At 33.0% G+C, this 20,972-nt stretch overlaps 3 protein-coding genes and 2 pseudogenes across 5 annotated transcripts; 1 reads left to right on the forward strand and 4 right to left on the reverse strand.

Moving 5' to 3' along the window:
• On the forward strand, positions 909-10,160 carry LOC109349416 (BAG-associated GRAM protein 1-like). Of its 3 annotated transcripts, none has more exons than XM_019590209.1 (18): positions 909-1,279; positions 2,260-2,310; positions 2,458-2,555; positions 3,251-3,326; positions 4,100-4,231; positions 4,313-4,359; positions 4,530-4,650; positions 4,825-4,941; positions 5,695-5,724; positions 5,824-5,923; positions 6,425-6,531; positions 7,991-8,134; positions 8,215-8,319; positions 8,613-8,759; positions 8,939-8,992; positions 9,329-9,392; positions 9,630-9,691; positions 9,783-10,160. In XM_019590209.1, exons 1-18 carry the CDS (start codon positions 1,085-1,087, stop codon positions 9,897-9,899), a joined length of 1,767 nt encoding a protein of 588 aa, XP_019445754.1. In that variant the 5' UTR covers positions 909-1,084; the 3' UTR covers positions 9,900-10,160. The 3 variants fall into 3 exon arrangements, with proteins under 3 accessions (XP_019445754.1, XP_019445755.1, XP_019445756.1); XM_019590210.1 differs by having other exon boundaries at positions 4,103-4,231; XM_019590211.1 differs by having other exon boundaries at positions 1,166-1,279; positions 2,240-2,310.
• LOC109350414 lies at positions 11,189-12,722 on the reverse strand (annotated as a pseudogene).
• LOC109349418 (cell division cycle-associated 7-like protein) lies at positions 13,692-14,798 on the reverse strand. Its single transcript, XM_019590213.1, has 3 exons — positions 14,661-14,798; positions 14,409-14,538; positions 13,692-14,010 (listed from the first exon to the last, which is right to left on the reverse strand). The coding sequence occupies exons 1-3, from the start codon at positions 14,663-14,665 to the stop codon at positions 13,840-13,842; spliced, it is 306 nt and encodes a 101-aa protein (XP_019445758.1). The 5' UTR covers positions 14,666-14,798; the 3' UTR covers positions 13,692-13,839.
• LOC109350415 lies at positions 15,338-16,871 on the reverse strand (annotated as a pseudogene).
• LOC109349417 (cell division cycle-associated protein 7-like) lies at positions 17,841-20,723 on the reverse strand. The gene is made up of 5 exons (XM_019590212.1): positions 20,293-20,723; positions 19,275-19,523; positions 18,810-18,893; positions 18,558-18,687; positions 17,841-18,159 (listed from the first exon to the last, which is right to left on the reverse strand). Exons 1-5 carry the CDS (start codon positions 20,556-20,558, stop codon positions 17,989-17,991), a joined length of 900 nt encoding a protein of 299 aa, XP_019445757.1. The 5' UTR covers positions 20,559-20,723; the 3' UTR covers positions 17,841-17,988.

A 20,972-nucleotide genomic window follows, 5' to 3' on the forward strand; every position in this document is an offset into this window, starting at 1 on the left:
TGCTTATTTTATACATTAACTTTGTCCCACAGAGAATTCTTTATTGTTTTTGTTGGATATCTAGATTAAACTAATTATGTGTTCACAATGTAAAGCTAATTTTATACCTTTAGCATAGCTTTTGTATTAATAGTCAACTGAAATCATATAGCATATAAGTCAAATGTTGATTATATTTATACATTATTATTTTAGATGTCTTTTATATAAAGTTATAATTTGAAATAATAACTTAGATATGTATTTAAATTATACTTGGGTACCAAATCACACATATTTCTACTTTAGTCAATATCAATATGATTTTCATCAGAAACTTTTCTAGAATCGTGTTAGATGACCATATAATATCCTATATGATTAATTATGTTTTTATTTCACAATTATGGTTTGCCCTTGGTAATGAAAGTTTAACTTCAATTGATTTAGTTACCCAACTTTTTAGAATAATTTAATTATTTATTAAGTTATCTTATTGTGCACCTTCTAACTTGATACTAGTTAGGCTTTATAAATGCCACGAGAGGAGAAAATATTGATATAAAACAAATGTTAGACATTTATCTAACAATTGCATAATTTATAGAAGTTATTTTTAAAAAACATTACATGTATAATGACTAAATTAAAAAAATACATGTTACATATATCCGAACTAAAAATACGCCTTATCCAACAAGTCATATAAAACATAATCAAATTAGGAATTATATGCCAACAGGGCATTTTTATTTTCGTTATCCAAATGGAACATTTTGAATGTAAGAATAGGAAATATTTTATTTCTTACCTTATAAAAGAGCCCATTGCAAAGATTCCGTGAAAAAATGGATCACTTTTTAGCATAAAATTTCCTGGAACAGTTTTTTTTATTGACCTATAACTAATCTGTGTACCTTAAAGAATGCGGTTATTACATGCCGCTCTTTGACAATTCCTCTCTTCTTCAAACTTTGACACTTCTCTTTCTTCTTCTTTCCCTCTTCAAATTTCAACCCATGCCTTCATCACATTCTATATCGTTGTTAACTTCTCTGTTCCATTTCTCAAACCGCTTCGTTTTCTGATCCGTTTGCGCAAGATCATGATGGAGATGATGAACGTGACCATTGACTCAGCCCTCGTTTTCCTCGTACCTTCGTTCTGGGAGATCAAGGTTGCTGTCGCCGCTTCTTTGTTTGTTATCTTTGCTTATTGGTTCTTCACATATAGAACCGGTGATCTCGCCGCCGATCTATCGCTTAATCATAATTCTGATGCCTCCGACGATAAAGACAAGGTTATTTTCGTCATTTTCTAAATATCTTCTATTGCAATGCGGTATTGTTGTTTCCTTAATCTCTCGTGTGGAATCTTTTTGAATATTCAGTTTTTTTCTTCTTCTTTGAATATTCTTCTATGCCTAATTGATTTTTTACCCCCGACTTTTCGAATTATCTTGTGCTTTGTGTTCAATTGATTAGATAAATTTTCATGAACTGTATCATTTGAGGATTCAATTATGAAGTAAGGACACTTTAACATATGTTTTAGACACTTTCAAATGCGGTATTAATGTACTTCATAATTTCTTTACCTTTTCATCTTGAATCTTTATAATATTATAGACGGAATGTCACAATAAGTAGATAGATATTAGTTTTTTTTTATCATGTTTGCGATGATTGATATAAGTTTTAGAACACTATTTCTCTCTTGATTTAATATTTATGTGTCTGTTACTAATTGTGTATTTTGTATCTTTGTGCCTGATTCATATCATATCTGTGTCCTGTATTGTATCCATATTATAATTCAATTGTGTCTCTGCCAAGAAACACATACATGTTGTATATCAGATGTGATACTGATATGGTATACTTAGATATACGCTAAATGTTAGCTTCTGTTGTTTTTGCAATGGCTTAATTTTTGTTTCTTAACCTTTTCCCTCAATCATGAAGTGGGTCAATTATTTTGCTAAATTTACGAGGTCTGCTTTATGTTTGTCATGTTTTATGAGATGGCTTATAACTTTTTTAAATACGTATCTGATATCCTTACATACACGTGTGCATATCTGATATCCTTACATACACGTGTGCATATCTGATATCCTTACATACACGTGCACATCATAGGCCGTTTGCTGCTGTAACTTGTTAATAATGAAAATACAGTTAGGTTGTTTGACTTGATAGTAACTCAACATTTTCATGTTAGTTGCTCCATGGAGTAATTTTAACTTGTTGACATGCAGTTCTGCACTTATTTTTGTAGATGGGCCTGTTGAAAGGGGATTCTCAAACCAGTTCTGGATACCTGATCAAGGTATTTATGTACTAACAATGTGTATTGTGAACCACCTTCCTAAATGAAGGCATAGAGCATTAAGCCGTGGATGTGTATATATATATGTACTGAAATTTATTGATATTTGGCTTTATTGTATATCATTCTTTTAAATTCTCTCTGCAGTTAGAACTATTGGCTGCGAAGAATCTCGGTGGTGCAAACTTAAATGGCACATCAGACCCTTATGCTATCATCATGTGTGGCAACGAAAAGCGATTCAGGTTTGATGATATAGTTATTTTTACCTTTATTTAAATCTATCTATCTTAAGGTATCTTTCCTGTAATATTTTTAGCCTTCAATAAAACACTTTTTTTGTTTGAATTAATAGTGCACAACTAGGTTTTAGTGTATTAGGATATTTTCTTTTTGTTGTAAATGGTATATGGCATATACTTTCCTTCCAATTTTACTTTTGACTACTTTTACTACTTACCTGTTTGACTTTTTAGGTTAGAGCTTTCAATTGTACCAATACCATTAACAACCTTTTGTCCCTCACCTTTATTTTAAAAAGAATTTTGATTTCTGGCTAGTCTTATCAGCAAACTGCATTTTGTAAATTTAGGTTTGATTTTTTTAAAACAATGTATTGTGCTTCTTTAGAATAAGTGCGACATGTCACAGAGATTGGGGTACACATTGCCCATAGGTCCTAATGTGTGCATTCCAACAATATATATATAAAGCTGCGGAAAGGTGTTGTACTCTAAATTGAATACATGTACATTCAGAGTAGAATAAAATGAAGAATGTGAACTATAGGAGTTTGTTAGATGCGCCATGTACTGATAATATATATTTTCCATAAAGGTATATCTTACCCGTAGAAGCAAGATTTTGGGTTAAATATTTTAAAGGGTGATTGACACTGTTCATTGGGATCTCATAACTTGATCTTCTTGTGCTGATGCAGTTCAATGGTCCCTGGTTCAAGAAATCCCATGTGGGGCGAGGAGTTCAATTTTTCTGTTGATGAACTTCCTGTCCAGGTAGCTGGATAATCATCTATGTTTTGATTTATAGAGTAGTTATACCAAGTGTTTGCAGCTGCTGAAAATGGTTTCAGTGGTTTGTGAGGTTCAATTCTTATTTAAGCAGACAGATGATGATGTTCATGTTATTCTTACAATTAAGCACCAAGATAATTCTTATAACTGTAAAACTTATCTTCTAAGGACTTGTTTATTATTTTCCTTTTTATTTACCCGGGCTTATGTTCTTTCTGAGGCCAACTAACTTTATCTATCTCTTAGCTATACATTATTACAGTTCGTGTAAGTAATATATATTTTTGGAAGTTGGTAACTCTTTCTTGTTAGTCATTCCATATAAAATTGATTTAATGTCATTAACAGCACAGCTAATTTTATTTCTAGTCATCTATTGAGATAGATTTGGTGTGGATTAATCTCATTTTACATAATTAATAATCTTTTCTAGAGTGATCACTGTTTTGATAAGTGTGTTCACTGTATACTATCTGGATTCAAGTTTGTGTTTTCACAGTAAATTGTTTGCAGTAGTTCATCGTTAAAAAACACACCAAAAAAGATGAGGAGAATGCTGAAAGTAAATGTACCTATCCGTTTGTAGTTTTATGAAACTAATCATAGTGTTCATATGTTTGAAGTATCCACTCTGATTAATATCTTATAAAGGAGGAGTATTAACATATTTACATACTTATATGCTTCTCAGTTGACAGATTAAATCTGGTATGTAGGTTTTTTCGTGAAACTGACCTCTTTCCCTGATGACGTAGCAGATCAATGTCACAATATATGATTGGGATATAATTTGGAAAAGTGCCATTCTTGGTTCAGTGACTGTTCCAGTTGAAAGTGAAGGACAAACTGGTGCAACATGGCATACTTTGGATAGCCCATCAGGGCAGGTAAGACCTTCTTTTATATGAGCTGGTAGTATTGTTTTATCTCTCACAAATACCTTTATAGACCTGTTAATTGATTGCCAGGTCTGTCTTCATATAAAAACTACAAAACTATCTGCAAATTCTTCCAGGTGTGCCTTTGGGTTTTATATTTGACATTTATTATTTTATATTTCCCTTTAATGGTCTAATTACTCCTTAGAAAAATATTTATATTATCTCGCTCCAAGATACTTTAGTGCTGTTATTATCACCATATGTTGACCTATTTCTTATATTTATTATCTGACTTAATTAATAGAGTAAATGGTTACGGCGGAGCCAACACTCGAAGAAGGATGCCTTTGGAAAAACAGGGACCTACTGTAGTTCACCAAAAGCCAGGGCCTCTTCAAACAATATTTGATCTTCATCCCGATGAGGTTACCTACAAAAAACTACATTTTTTGCTTTTTAATTATTTATTAAGATATACCACTAAGGAGTTTTTTCTGAGCTCATATATCACACAAAAAGCATTTGTGTAATTCTATGTTGTCTAGTCCCCTTAGATGTGATAGTGTTTGCAGATCTAACAAGTGAAGCATCTATTTCAGGTTGTTGATCATAGCTATTCTTGTGCACTTGAGAGGTCATTTTTGTATCATGGGCGCATGTATGTCTCGGCATGGCACATTTGTTTCCATTCCAATGTGTTCTCCAAGCAAATGAAGGTCAGCCTCTCCTATTTTTCTAAGGCCGAGTGAACACTAGAGTTCATAGTTTCTACTTTCTTGTACAAGGTGGTTGATCCATCACTCAGATGTTGGCTGCTTAGTTTATGACTTTCGTAGTTTTGGAGAGATTGATAAAAAATGGACTTTGGAGTAATTTACAATTCATATCAAGTTTCTAGTTAGGTGAAATGTATAGGGTTTATGCTTTCATTGTTACTTACTGAAACTTATCATTATATATGACTAGAGTCAGCAACCCCTTTCCTACTCAACCACACTGTCAATCTGTTTTTTATTTTTGTATATTTATAGTGTTGATAGGGTGCGGGAGAGACCACCCATCACTAAGGTGTATCAGAGGAGGCCACGTGGCAACCACTAGTCCACGTGGCAGCAGAGTCTCGTGGCAGCAGAGAATGAACCAGAGCAGTGTAGGGTTATAGGGGGAATCTATAAATAGGAGTGAGGGGGTTAGGGTTGAAGTATTGTGTAGGAAGGGGAATTGATTCAGGGAATCAATCTTATAATATGTAACTGATTCAGGGAATCAATTAGGGTTCTTCATTGTCTTCTTCTAATCTTGCAATCAATAAAGAGGTATAAGTATCCAGAATTCAATTGATTCCGGATCAATTTTGTTCGGAACTTCTTCTTTTGTGCATTCTTTTACCGGTGTTATCAAATGTCTTTTTCTTTTATTAGAAATATCAAATATAAACTATTACATATTTTGTTTGGAACATTTGACAGGTGGTTATTCCATTTGAAGATATAGATGAGGTGTGATCTCTATATAGCCCTTTCTGTGCCCTTTCTTTCCTATTTCATGTTTCAGTTGCATTTAAACACACCTGATGTAATTTTTCTGGTTCTCTTAAGATTCGAAGGAGTCAACATGCACTTATTAATCCTGCTATAACAATTATTCTTCGCATGGGTGCTGGTGGACATGGTGTCCCTCCTTTGGGAAGTCCTGATGGTTAGTGGATTTGTTCTATGTTCTGACACTATTTCATTATTGATTTTCTTGGTGAAACTTATAAGTATACTCTATAATGCAATGCTTGTCCAGATTCTTTCATAAATAAACTCAGTGGAACTAAACATGCATGGGTTTTGTTCCCTTTTTCATGTGGTTATAGATGTTTTGTGGATGTATCGCAGTGGTGTTTGGTAGATGGGTGTTTTTCTTTCTTATTGACTGGCTTTCATTGGCTTTCATGTTGTGCCATAAAGACTGGCATCTTAATGTATTTCTGGCTCTCCTTTTTGTCAAAATGTCTAATGTTATTTTTGAATTCTGGTAATCTTTATGACAACAACCAAGTCTTTTTTCCATTAGGCGGAATTCCAATAGTCTTTCTTCTAAAAAATTTGACCTGTGTTTTTATTTAGCTAAGAAAAGTTGGAACTGTATTTTATCACAAATGAGGAACTTTATCAGATAATTTCATTAGATAAACTTTATTCTGTGTTTCAGGTAGAGTCAGGTATAAATTTGCATCATTTTGGAACAGGAATCATGCATTTAGAAATCTACAACGTACAGCAAATAATTTCCATGAAATGTTGGAGGTTGAGAAAAAGGTTACACCTCTTGCTTATTTTATTTTGATCTTCTTCATCTTTATTATAAATTATATTATAGACCGTGGCAGAGCTTGCCTAGAAATTAAGGGGGACAAATTATTTTAATAATTTACAATATATATATATATATTATTATGTATAATACCACAAATAAAACAATTAACATACATTATAATAAAATTTTATGGGTTTTTTATGTGTGCTCAACGACACATTTTAACTTCCAAAAGTTATTAAGTTTGTATTAGGAATTATTTAACACACAATTATTGATGCAAGTGAACTTTATCATTGTAACAATTCTCAATATAAACTTACCCTTTTTTAATAACTTGAAATGTACACATTATAAAAGCTCATCAGAGTCTAAGGGATGAGAAATACTACACTGAAATGTATTAAAATACCATATAATTCAACAATCAAACCTTCGTCCCACTAGGTGGAGTCGACTACATGGGTCGAACTTAGTCATAATTCTCTATCATAAATCATATAGCTACCCAATAATATATGTAATTAATGATTAAACTATCCGTTCACAAAAAAATTATAGCAACTCATCACCAGGTCTTTATCTTAAAGTTTCTAAGCTTTTATTCATCTGTGTGGATTATTTTATCTTGACAACAGCCTCAATATTGCCTATAAAGCCTTAATACAATTTAAAACCATTATGAACTTGAATTGTGTATATGTATAGTTGCCTACAAGGTACATCCATGGCTTCCACCTATCAATGGGAAGCTCCACCCCTGATTATAGAGATTTCTGCCTAATTTGTAGATAAGACGCTTCTTGTTCTATAATAGATATATCCCTTTATACCATGTTATACTTCGTGAGCATATAATATGAAACTGATAAATCATATGCTCCAATGCGACCAATTTTTTTCCAATTTTAATGTCCCACCATTTTTGAAATTTTGTAGCCACTTGTTTTAAAAACTCTAGCCCCCTTCATAATGATAGGTGAAGCTAATGTTAAGCTGAGCTTGAATTGTGTATTGTTGCATCTGGAATTATGATGAAATCATGAGTTCATCAGTTCATGACACATAGGTAGAAATTTGATTGGTAAACTTGAAAACTATTTTAGTTAATACTATATCTCTTTTCATAACTGATATGGTTGTTCTTTTCGAAATAGAAAAATGACTACCTTAGATTGTAACTGAAGAAACATTGTATGTGATTGCTCACTTTGTTTTATAACTCTTTTCTCCATTTCTTAATCATTAAAAGGTCATTTGATTGCATGGTGTCATTGATCAATTCTAGAATTAAGTGAAGAAAAATGTAAAGGATGAAGATGTATAAAGATTATGAAAAGGCTAAACTATATTTTTGGACCTAATTCTCTTTCTTTTTTATTTCGATTTTCCATGAATTTTTAACTAATATTTTTTTAACCATTGGAGAGTTCCATTTGATTCATTGCTTTCATTGTACAGGAAAATGCAGAGTCAGAACTGCGTGCACACAGCAGTTCTGTCCGAGGAGGTAAGATAACGGATAAGCTTCCTGAAGAAAGCATGCCAAAAACTGGAAAACTTCAACATTTTATCAAAGAAGAGGCTTTAGTTGGCATATACAATGTATGCATCATTTTTCTTCTATCTTCACGAGTTTAACTATAATGCGGATTATTAGAATATAACTAGTAATCATTTTTCAGGATGATTTTCCGTGCACAGCTGAGCAGTTTTTTAACTTTTTATTAAACGATGATTCAAATTTTACAAACAAGTATCGTGCGGTGCGAAAGGATACCAATCTTGTGGTAAGTTTTCCCAAATTTCTAGTGATTCTTGTTAAAAGTTGTCAATTTGTCAAATGCTTAGAATGGGAATCAAATGTGAAATAAATAAAGGGCTTATGTTTTGCTATATATGTTTGGTGACTGTTTTTGATTTCCATGCAACCTAGCTTAGGTTTGTCTGAGAATGATTAACTGCTGAGGTCCTCTGCTATTGAAGGCAAGGCAGTAGAATATGTTTTCTCTATGAAAATAGAATTTGGTAATGAGGTAGCACATTTTTTATGTTATTTGCTCTGTGTTTGTTCTGTTTCCAGATGGGACAGTGGCATACAGCAGAAGAATATGATGGTCAAGTCCGAGAGATAACCTTCAGGTCCCTTTGTAACAGCCCTATGTGCCCTCCGGACACAGCTATGACAGAATGGCAGCATTTTGTTCTATCACCTAACAAGAAAAAACTGGTTAGACTGTTGCTTTTATTTACTTATAATGATATATCCAAGAAGAATAGTGATAAATACTGATTTTATTATGTTGGTAGCTTCTGTGCTCTTTGTTAACCTTCGTCAGTGTAACTCGTATGTATTCCTTTTCTTTTCTTTGATTACAAAATATCTAATGGATGCTGTAACTTTTTAAGGTGTTCGAGACTGTGCAGCAGGCACACGATGTTCCATTTGGGTCCTATTTTGAGGTATGGACTATGGAGTACTTCGAACATCTTCTCTTTATGCTCAGCAGTTTTTGCTATCTTCTTTCCTTTTAATATATTTTTTGTTCATATGAGATCTGCTTTGTGTCATTCCATTTCTGTATGTTTTTTGTGTATTCATTAGTCTTACGTTAGCATAGGAATATGCGCTCTCAAGAAAATTCATAATCATCAATTAGTAAAATATGCCAGTTCTTACTGTTCTAAGTCATAAAGGAATGAAGTAGAATAAAAAGAATAATGTGCTCTACTTTTTCCCACAACATACTATTCTCTTTATTTTATAGATAATAAATTCTACAATTTTTTGTCAAACAGGTACACTGTAGATGGACTTTGGAAACAAACACTGAAAGTTCATGTACCCTAGACATCAAAGTTGGTATGTTTTGGTTGAATATTGTCCCATTTTATTGTTCTTTGATGTTCTTATTCTATACTATTACCATTTTAAACTTTTGAATTGGAAGCAAACTAGAATTCCAGGGCATGTGGGTATCAAAAGAGGTTGTTAGGGACATTTGAAAGGATAAACCAATTTGGGGTCGATTTCTTCATCCACTTTGAACATCTGTATGTTCCAGACTAAGGTAACCAAATTGGTGAATTGTTTCTGCAGGTGCGCATTTTAAGAAATGGTGTGTGATGCAATCCAAAATAAAGTCTGGGGCAGTAAATGAGGTTCGTACATCTTTGAATGATTAGCAAAGTTATCACATTAACAGCATTAACAGCATTTAATTACTAAAAGAATTGTGCTTTTCCAATGTAGTACAAGAAAGAAGTTGAGGTAATGTTAGATGTTGCTCGTTCATATGTAAAGTCGCCCACTCCCGATGATGAGACTGATAAGGCCTCTTCGCAACCTGCTGTGGTTCTGGAAAACTAACATTTCTGGTGACCTGAAGATCAGGATTTTAATTGTCTGTGTAGTATTGTAACATTCTTGTTCTTTTGTAATTTATCTATATGTGTAGTTTTTGTATAGTAGTAGTGTATGTTGGTAACTTTCAGGTTGTGTCCTCCTAGAGGATCCTGCCATTTCCACGCGTGTTCTTGAAAGGCTTCCGTGGAAAATGAAATTTTCCTTGTCCTTTTACACTAAAAAACGTGTCTGCAAAAAATAGCGGCTTGTCAAGTTGAAAGCGTTCTTTGATTGAGCAGTCAGAATAAGTATTACTGGTAGATTTGTGAGGTAAAGTTAGCAGTTAATTGAAGAAGTTAAAATTATACAAAATATCTTACGAGGTGAATTGTGATATTAGATGTTTGAATCCTTATCGTTGAAAAGAGGGTTCTGCCTCATTTTGAAAAGGGGATCAGATCACCTATAAATGGAGAGGGTTACACTCCCATTGTGGAAGATAAAGAAGGAAAATGTTTATATTTTTGTGCCATGTAAAAAAGAAAATACATGAAAAATAAGTATTTATCAAAATATAGTCGAAGTTTGAAGTGCTTATATCTATACTACATATAAAGGTAAAACATTGGTGTAACTTTCACCATGGTGTAATTTCTATTTCCTATTTTGTCTTTCACATTATTTAATTTTTACAAAAAGATCATATAAACATCACCAACACATTAATTAATTATATCTTTCACATCAAATTGAACATTATCATAAATACATAAAAATTATAACAAATACATTCCAATTCTAAAAATAAAATATATAAAAATTGAATACGTAGTATCATATAATATTTTCCGGCAGGCACTTCGTGCCTGTACACACTAGTATATAAATAATACCAATTTGAAATTATTAGAAGGTTGAGTTTCTTAAACAAAGCGTAAGAAAATTGATCTATTATGAAATATATAAAAAACATTTTATTGATAATGTGTAAAAAGTTGTGGACTAGAATGTTAATTAGTTAGAAAATCTTATTTTCAAAAGATTTATTAATAAAGCAAACTTTTTTTGTTTTCACATTTTTAATAATAATAGAATAAAGTAAATAAATACCCATGATATCAAAGCCCATTGCATTTCATGAGCAGCGTATATTGAGCTTGTTTGAGTTGAGGAAAAAAATGTGACATTATTTCATATCAGAACTCAATTTTGCAAAAAAACATTATGCCAAATGTGTATTTCCCTTACATTTCTACCGTTACAAGAGAAAAGAATGACTTCCATATATATTCAGATGATTCGACTTGATAGTATCAGCCCTTGAATCTGATGCTTCGACTGACATTAGCATTAATTCCAGATAACTCTCCACCATAACCTGCCCCTTCCGATTCTTAACAGCTTTTTGGTGCTTCAGCTGCAAATTGAGATAGCAAGAGAAAAAAATATATGATGAGTGATGACACCAGTGAAACATCCAAATTTTAGGACTTTTTTAACCCCGAAGAAAAAGTGATTTTAGTTAAAGTACCTTGTAATTCTTTCTTGGATTCTTTTTATCCTTATTGCGACTTCGAGTCAGACCCTTGTTCTTCAACATCTGCAGCATATTTGTATGAGATGAACAATTAAATTGAAGGCCATGATTTATAGAGCTCTTGAACAAGTTGAAAAAGCCAAAACTTCACCTTGAATAACTCGCAGCTTTTGCAGCAAGTTTTTCAGCTCGCTGCTGTTCCACTTGTTTGTAAAATTCATTTTCTGAGTCATCATTTTCAACATCATCTGCTTCATCAGAAACCTCATTGGATCCTATATCGTTCATTTCATGATCATCATCATCATCCTCAGTCTTGACTCCAACCCCAGCCAACACCTGAAGCTGCTCATGTTTTCTCCGTCTTTCTCCAATATCATCTCTTTTAGGTAAATCATCATCACCAGAAACCAACTTACCCAAAATAGACCAATAAGATGTTTCATAAGCTAGGTGATATCTACCATTTCTTAAGTCTTAAAAAGGAAAGTATTATCAGAATTGGAGTGTAGATGATGCACAATGTTAAAAATAAACAAGCTAAACTAGCTTGGGAAATAGACCAGGTCAAAGATCAGTGGTAAATATCCTCTTATAATAGTTTCTCTTTAATCAATTAGTATAACAGTAATGTAGAACAATCAGGATGTGAATATTCTAAAAATATCTCAGTATAACAGAGGTGTACTGAGGCTTGTTTCAGGATCTATTACAAGTATAACAAACAGATGTACTCAGCAGGACCTTCAGCACCAATTTTCCCCTGCTCATATTGCAGTGATATATCTTAGTTCTTTTCTACCAGTAACAAGTATAACTTCAAGATGAAGTTTTACACCTTGCAACGTGCAGGTTACTATGAATTGGAAAATAATTAGAATCACTTGTACAAAAATCTCAAATTCAGTACCTTTGGCTTCTTCAAATTCGCATTAAGAAACTGTGATACTTTACTGGAACCATTAACCCATCTACCACCCCCTTTAACATCAGCAGCATCATCGTCAAAATCATCACGTCTTTCAAGCTGTCTGTGAAATTGGTAAACTGCTAATAAGTTCCAGATGTTAGAAACAAGTAATGAATAGGAGAGAAGAGCAAGGCAATACCCATTACCTGGTCTCATGCGTTTTTCAGGTGCTACTAGGCTTTGTAGCAACAGAACTGTACAAATCCTTTTGCTTCAAATTGCTTTTCAGACTTGTGGTCAAACTCAAAATAGCTTCTGATTTTACATAAATCTCTTTTGCCAAAAATGTTTGAAGAATCACTTATTTCCAAAGCCTAAATAAGCAGACCTTAAAACAAGTCGATGTCAAATTTACATTACAATGTATTTTCATATGCTTTCTTCTTGATAAATGACTGTCTTCTCTGTAGGTTTGCTCTAGAATTTTACCCATTTTTAAGCAAGGTTTTTCCTCATCTTGTGATCTTATCTTCCTGTCCTTTTTCTGCAGGAATAGTGACGAAAACAGTGTAAAAAGTGTTTGACTTGTATTTATAGAAAATATTCAGAGACTGACAGTTAAATTTAATGAACATAACAAGTATGTGCTGGTCCAAGTGAAGCAAAAGGATTTGTACAGTTCTGTTGCTACATGAATAGCAATTTGATTTTTAGTATAAACGTAGACCTAATTAATCATTTTATACTAAAAACAATTTGGTCTACGTTTCAAATTAGGTCATGAAAAGAGTAGACAAAATAATTTATAAGGAGAAAAAAATATATTCATTTATATTATATATATCATAGTTATATCATCTATCCTTTATAATTAATCGTAATTAAGTGTTTGTTTGTTTACGATTGTTGCATATTTGTTGGATAGGGTTATTTGTTGGATAGGGCTATCGTGACTTCAGATTCGCCTGGAAATGTTTCTGTAACAAACACTGAGTCATACTCATTGATGGCACTTCCGTTATTCATAAGTCATATACTACAAACCTTTAGGTATACAACATTCTTGTTTGTTCATGAATACTCTTTTGAAGAAGTACTCTGTACTCTGATGCTGAGTTTAGAGATGCCAGTAAGGAAATCAAAAACGAATTTGGATGTTGATGCTCAAGTTTTGTAACTTAAGAGATCACATTCCATAACTAAAATGAGAATATTTCTAAACATAGAATCAACAGCCTGAGATTTTTTTCTTCTGTAGTTTACATACAATCTCTAATATACTCCATATCAACTATAACATGAGTATTATAGTTCATATGTTTTACCAGAATCTTTTCAAAACGCATTGCTGAAGGCCACAAACTCGTCACACAAAATGGTTATGGCTTGAATCAGTCTCAAACAAAATGAGAAATTTAACATCACTCTTCATTATCAAAACATGATGCTATCATCTTCATGTAGTCATATATATAACCAATCTTAAGCTATGTCTTTTCCATCCATTTCATCACCTTTTAACTTCTCAGGCCCCTCCTCCTACGACGTCTATTCACTGTGGTATCTGCAGAGGTCTCTGATTCTTTTACAGCAACAGTATTTTCAGCATCTGAGCCTTCCATGCTTTTCTCAGAGCGGTAGGTTTGAATCAGATAATGAGCCACTGATTTGAAACCCATCTTCAACACCTTATAATACAAACAAAACAAACAGATATCAGCTCCAGTATTAGACATATATATATTGCCCCTCTCAACACAAAATATGAAAATAGAAACTTAGGTAATATTTTGTCAAAGCTTGTTTTGTTCTCTGATAAAAATATAATATGTACTACTTATTTAATCAACTCATCATCATCTTCAAGGTTCTCATAATGAACAATAAAAAAAACAGTACAGTATTATGTTTTACAGAGAAAACAACATCACACACTTATTAAGAAGAGGAAACAAAGCACCTTTTTCATTAAATAAAGCAACCATATATACTGATTTATGAAAACCTAGGTACAGCTCTAGGTACTTGTAGAAGATAGAGCAAAAGAAAAGCAACAAAAGGCAATGTTAAATTTACAATGACTTACCTTTCTGTATATATTGCCAGTAGGCATCCAACCATTTGCCCGACGACAACGACTGCAGTTACAAATTTCCCGGCAAACAGGGCAAGTCCATTTAGGATTACCGTTGGCTTCCATCACATTTTCTCCATATCTATAAAACAATATTACAAATTGACTAGCATTATTAACCTTGATAGAACAGCATTCTTAAAGTTCAATATGAAAATAGTACAGTACAATTATCAGTCTGAAACTCAGGTGAAACAATGTTACCTCATATACAAGCAATCTCCACAAAGCTGGCCATGGAGTAATTCACAGTTGTTGCAGCCTGTATGCTGGCCAAGTGTTTTCTGCCTGCAAGAAAGCAAAAGGTTTACTTCAAAACTTCACCATGATCAAGGAAACAAGTATCATATATGGAAGACTGCAATTCTAAAAATAAAATATATAAAAATTGAATACGTAGTATCATATAATATTTTCCGGCAGGCACTTCGTGCCTGTACACACTAGTATATAAATAATACCAATTTGAAATTATTAGAAGGTTGAGTTTCTTAAACAAAGCGTAAGAAAATTGATCTATTATGAAATATATAAAAAACATTTTATTGATAATGTGTAAAAAGTTGTGGACTAGAATGTTAATTAGTTAGAAAATCTTATTTTCAAAAGATTTATTAATAAAGCAAACTTTTTTTGTTTTCACATTTTTAATAATAATAGAATAAAGTAAATAAATACCCATGATATCAAAGCCCATTGCATTTCATGAGCAGCGTATATTGAGCTTGTTTGAGTTGAGGAAAAAAATGTGACATTATTTCATATCAGAACTCAATTTTGCAAAAAAACATTATGCCAAATGTGTATTTCCCTTACATTTCTACCGTTACAAGAGAAAAGAATGACTTCCATATATATTCAGATGATTCGACTTGATAGTATCAGCCCTTGAATCTGATGCTTCGACTGACATTAGCATTAATTCCAGATAACTCTCCACCATAACCTGCCCCTTCCGATTCTTAACAGCTTTTTGGTGCTTCAGCTGCAAATTGAGATAGCAAGAGAAAAAAATATATGATGAGTGATGACACCAGTGAAACATCCAAATTTTAGGACTTTTTTAACCCCGAAGAAAAAGTGATTTTAGTTAAAGTACCTTGTAATTCTTTCTTGGATTCTTTTTATCCTTATTGCGACTTCGAGTCAGACCCTTGTTCTTCAACATCTGCAGCATATTTGTATGAGATGAACAATTAAATTGAAGGCCATGATTTATAGAGCTCTTGAACAAGTTGAAAAAGCCAAAACTTCACCTTGAATAACTCGCAGCTTTTGCAGCAAGTTTTTCAGCTCGCTGCTGTTCCACTTGTTTGTAAAATTCATTTTCTGAGTCATCATTTTCAACATCATCTGCTTCATCAGAAACCTCATTGGATCCTATATCGTTCATTTCATGATCATCATCATCATCCTCAGTCTTGACTCCAACCCCAGCCAACACCTGAAGCTGCTCATGTTTTCTCCGTCTTTCTCCAATATCATCTCTTTTAGGTAAATCATCATCACCAGAAACCAACTTACCCAAAATAGACCAATAAGATGTTTCATAAGCTAGGTGATATCTACCATTTCTTAAGTCTTAAAAAGGAAAGTATTATCAGAATTGGAGTGTAGATGATGCACAATGTTAAAAATAAACAAGCTAAACTAGCTTGGGAAATAGACCAGGTCAAAGATCAGTGGTAAATATCCTCTTATAATAGTTTCTCTTTAATCAATTAGTATAACAGTAATGTAGAACAATCAGGATGTGAATATTCTAAAAATATCTCAGTATAACAGAGGTGTACTGAGGCTTGTTTCAGGATCTATTACAAGTATAACAAACAGATGTACTCAGCAGGACCTTCAGCACCAATTTTCCCCTGCTCATATTGCAGTGATATATCTTAGTTCTTTTCTACCAGTAACAAGTATAACTTCAAGATGAAGTTTTACACCTTGCAACGTGCAGGTTACTATGAATTGGAAAATAATTAGAATCACTTGTACAAAAATCTCAAATTCAGTACCTTTGGCTTCTTCAAATTCGCATTAAGAAACTGTGATACTTTACTGGAACCATTAACCCATCTACCACCCCCTTTAACATCAGCAGCATCATCGTCAAAATCATCACGTCTTTCAAGCTGTCTGTGAAATTGGTAAACTGCTAATAAGTTCCAGATGTTAGAAACAAGTAATGAATAGGAGAGAAGAGCAAGGCAATACCCATTACCTGGTCTCATGCGTTTTTCAGGTGCTACTAGGCTTTGTAGCAACAGAACTGTACAAATCCTTTTGCTTCAAATTGCTTTTCAGACTTGTGGTCAAACTCAAAATAGCTTCTGATTTTACATAAATCTCTTTTGCCAAAAATGTTTGAAGAATCACTTATTTCCAAAGCCTAAATAAGCAGACCTTAAAACAAGTCGATGTCAAATTTACATTACAATGTATTTTCATATGCTTTCTTCTTGATAAATGACTGTCTTCTCTGTAGGTTTGCTCTAGAATTTTACCCATTTTTAAGCAAGGTTTTTCCTCATCTTGTGATCTTATCTTCCTGTCCTTTTTCTGCAGGAATAGTGACGAAAACAGTGTAAAAAGTGTTTGACTTGTATTTATAGAAAATATTCAGAGACTGACAGTTAAATTTAATGAACATAACAAGTATGTGCTGGTCCAAGTGAAGCAAAAGGATTTGTACAGTTCTGTTGCTACATGAATAGCAATTTGATTTTTAGTATAAACGTAGACCTAATTAATCATTTTATACTAAAAACAATTTGGTCTACGTTTCAAATTAGGTCATGAAAAGAGTAGACAAAATAATTTATAAGGAGAAAAAAATATATTCATTTATATTATATATATCATAGTTATATCATCTATCCTTTATAATTAATCGTAATTAAGTGTTTGTTTGTTTACGATTGTTGCATATTTGTTGGATAGGGTTATTTGTTGGATAGGGCTATCGTGACTTCAGATTCGCCTGGAAATGTTTCTGTAACAAACACTGAGTCATACTCATTGATGGCACTTCCGTTATTCATAAGTCATATACTACAAACCTTTAGGTATACAACATTCTTGTTTGTTCATGAATACTCTTTTGAAGAAGTACTCTGTACTCTGATGCTGAGTTTAGAGATGCCAGTAAGGAAATCAAAAACGAATTTGGATGTTGATGCTCAAGTTTTGTAACTTAAGAGATCACATTCCATAACTAAAATGAGAATATTTCTAAACATAGAATCAACAGCCTGAGATTTTTTTCTTCTGTAGTTTACATACAATCTCTAATATACTCCATATCAACTATAACATGAGTATTATAGTTCATATGTTTTACCAGAATCTTTTCAAAACGCATTGCTGAAGGCCACAAACTCGTCACACAAAATGGTTATGGCTTGAATCAGTCTCAAACAAAATGAGAAATTTAACATCACTCTTCATTATCAAAACATGATGCTATCATCTTCATGTAGTCATATATATAACCAATCTTAAGCTATGTCTTTTCCATCCATTTCATCACCTTTTAACTTCTCAGGCCCCTCCTCCTACGACGTCTATTCACTGTGGTATCTGCAGAGGTCTCTGATTCTTTTACAGCAACAGTATTTTCAGCATCTGAGCCTTCCATGCTTTTCTCAGAGCGGTAGGTTTGAATCAGATAATGAGCCACTGATTTGAAACCCATCTTCAACACCTTATAATACAAACAAAACAAACAGATATCAGCTCCAGTATTAGACATATATATATTGCCCCTCTCAACACAAAATATGAAAATAGAAACTTAGGTAATATTTTGTCAAAGCTTGTTTTGTTCTCTGATAAAAATATAATATGTACTACTTATTTAATCAACTCATCATCATCTTCAAGGTTCTCATAATGAACAATAAAAAAAACAGTACAGTATTATGTTTTACAGAGAAAACAACATCACACACTTATTAAGAAGAGGAAACAAAGCACCTTTTTCATTAAATAAAGCAACCATATATACTGATTTATGAAAACCTAGGTACAGCTCTAGGTACTTGTAGAAGATAGAGCAAAAGAAAAGCAACAAAAGGCAATGTTAAATTTACAATGACTTACCTTTCTGTATATATTGCCAGTAGGCATCCAACCATTTGCCCGACGACAACGACTGCAGTTACAAATTTCCCGGCAAACAGGGCAAGTCCATTTAGGATTACCGTTGGCTTCCATCACATTTTCTCCATATCTATAAAACAATATTACAAATTGACTAGCATTATTAACCTTGATAGAACAGCATTCTTAAAGTTCAATATGAAAATAGTACAGTACAATTATCAGTCTGAAACTCAGGTGAAACAATGTTACCTCATATACAAGCAATCTCCACAAAGCTGGCCATGGAGTAATTCACAGTTGTTGCAGCCTGTATGCTGGCCAAGTGTTTTCTGCCTGCAAGAAAGCAAAAGGTTTACTTCAAAACTTCACCATGATCAAGGAAACAAGTATCATATATGGAAGACTGGATATGCCTAATTTACACATTAACTATGAAAAAAACTGGATCTAACTTCTTAAATTACAGTACATGTCTAAATCCGTTTTCCCCATGTATGGTGTCAAAAGTCATGTACCCAAATAGCAAGACTTTTTTTGTTCAATACAACAAAAAAGGTGGTCAGTGGATGAGACTCGTTGGATCTGGGGAGGTAGATGTATGAAACCTTAACACCACAAACACAAAGGTTGTTTTCAGGATTGAACCTGTGATCTCATGATCACTAGTCAATCTCACCCTCTAAATTGTTCAATACAGAAGGGGGGAAACATTACCTGCATTGATGACATGTCTCTCCCTTGATTGGATCATATATGCGTTCCCCATCCTCATCATATCCATCTACAAACAATTCCCAAACAGTCTCACAATCTCCCAGCAGCTTTTCCTGCTCTTCAGTGTAAACTTCAGGAGCTTTACCTTCAGGTATATAAATCTTCACTTCCTTCTTTTCTTTACTTGATGATTCACGCTTTGCTTTACCGAAGAAATCCAAATAGTTAACTGGTTCCAGAGTCGATAATCTGAATATGTCCATGAAAAATATAAAAATTAGATTCACCTATCAAATTTACCTTTACCAAAGTTCAAACAACATAAAAATTTACAATTGCGTGAAAAATGCAAAACCAAATTATACAAGCAGAAAACTTAGGTGTTATTGTCTGGATTCTTGTTGTGATATTTTCCAATGAAGACATGTGTAATAGTTCATCACTTGAACATTATGTTTATTAGAGAACATCAACAAAAACACCTAAGTTTTGTCCTTCAAAGTTCAAAAAATTCCCTTCTTATTTTTGTATGTGGAGTCAACATTAAATTACTTGAAGTACAAAAACTCATTGACAAAATCAAATACAAACCACCACACTAATGCCACATACATATTCCACGCCGAAAAACCCAACCAGCACAGTGACAACATTGTTTTATTTTCTTGTAAAATTTATAAGAATGATTTAATATGGATAAACTGACAGTATAAGTAAAGTAATACAAATAAATGGTGGTGAATGATGTGCTGACAGAATAAAAAAAATTTCACCTACAGTTTGCAAATTTTAAACTCTTGTAACCATAGAGAGAAAATGAGTAATATGTTTACACTAACATGTTAACCTCTAAAATACTGTCTCTAGCACCGTGTAACATAATACGGTTGCACATTTAAATTTGTGTTAGTAAAGAAGCAGACCCATGAAAAAAGTTTGCTCCTTTAACCTTTCACATTAAAAAAACTAAAGAAAAAATGATGAAATAATGAATAAAAAACAAAAGGGGGTAGGAAACCTGGAAGAACGTCTTTGGGGTGGTAAAGAAGAAGCATCAATGGTAATTTTTCTCTTCTTCTCAGTTTGTGATTTTTCATTTTTCTTCTTGAGTTCAAGAGAGAGACCCAATAATCCCAGTTTGTGCATTCTCTCTTTGTTCTCTCTGATCCTTTGCTCCCTCATCTGCTCATAACCTGAAGTGTCCAATTCTCGTTCATGTTCAGTGTCTTGGATGACATCTTCAGCAGCAATAGATGCTTCATTCTTCTTTCTACGAGTGCCCATTCTGAATGATTGAATGAGTCTCTCGTTCTCTCTCTGTGTGTGTTGAGGAACAAAATATGAAGCGTTATTGTGTTGCACCGTTTGTGGTTTGAAGGGTTTTGATTGGGCAAAATGGCGGGAGTTTCCGAACCAATAGGGAAATAGTAGCGGGACATGCAAATGCAAGGTCCCAAAACAATCAAAAACAGAATAAAATATGAGATATACATTTTATACTGTTATAGTGTAGAATGAAGTATACATGTATAAATTTTTACATTGTCAATATATATACTTTTACACTCATAAAATATTATATTCATGTGTGACTATTAGTACTACTGATGACAGATGTTATATAAGTACGGTAATCTGGCCCAGTTGAATACTTGAATCTTGTATATAATAGAAAAGAAATATTTGACACCGTAATAA

This window comes from Lupinus angustifolius, chromosome LG06 (assembly GCF_001865875.1).
Source record: "Lupinus angustifolius cultivar Tanjil chromosome LG06, LupAngTanjil_v1.0, whole genome shotgun sequence".
In the NCBI taxonomy this organism is placed as follows: Eukaryota; Viridiplantae; Streptophyta; class Magnoliopsida; order Fabales; family Fabaceae; genus Lupinus; species Lupinus angustifolius.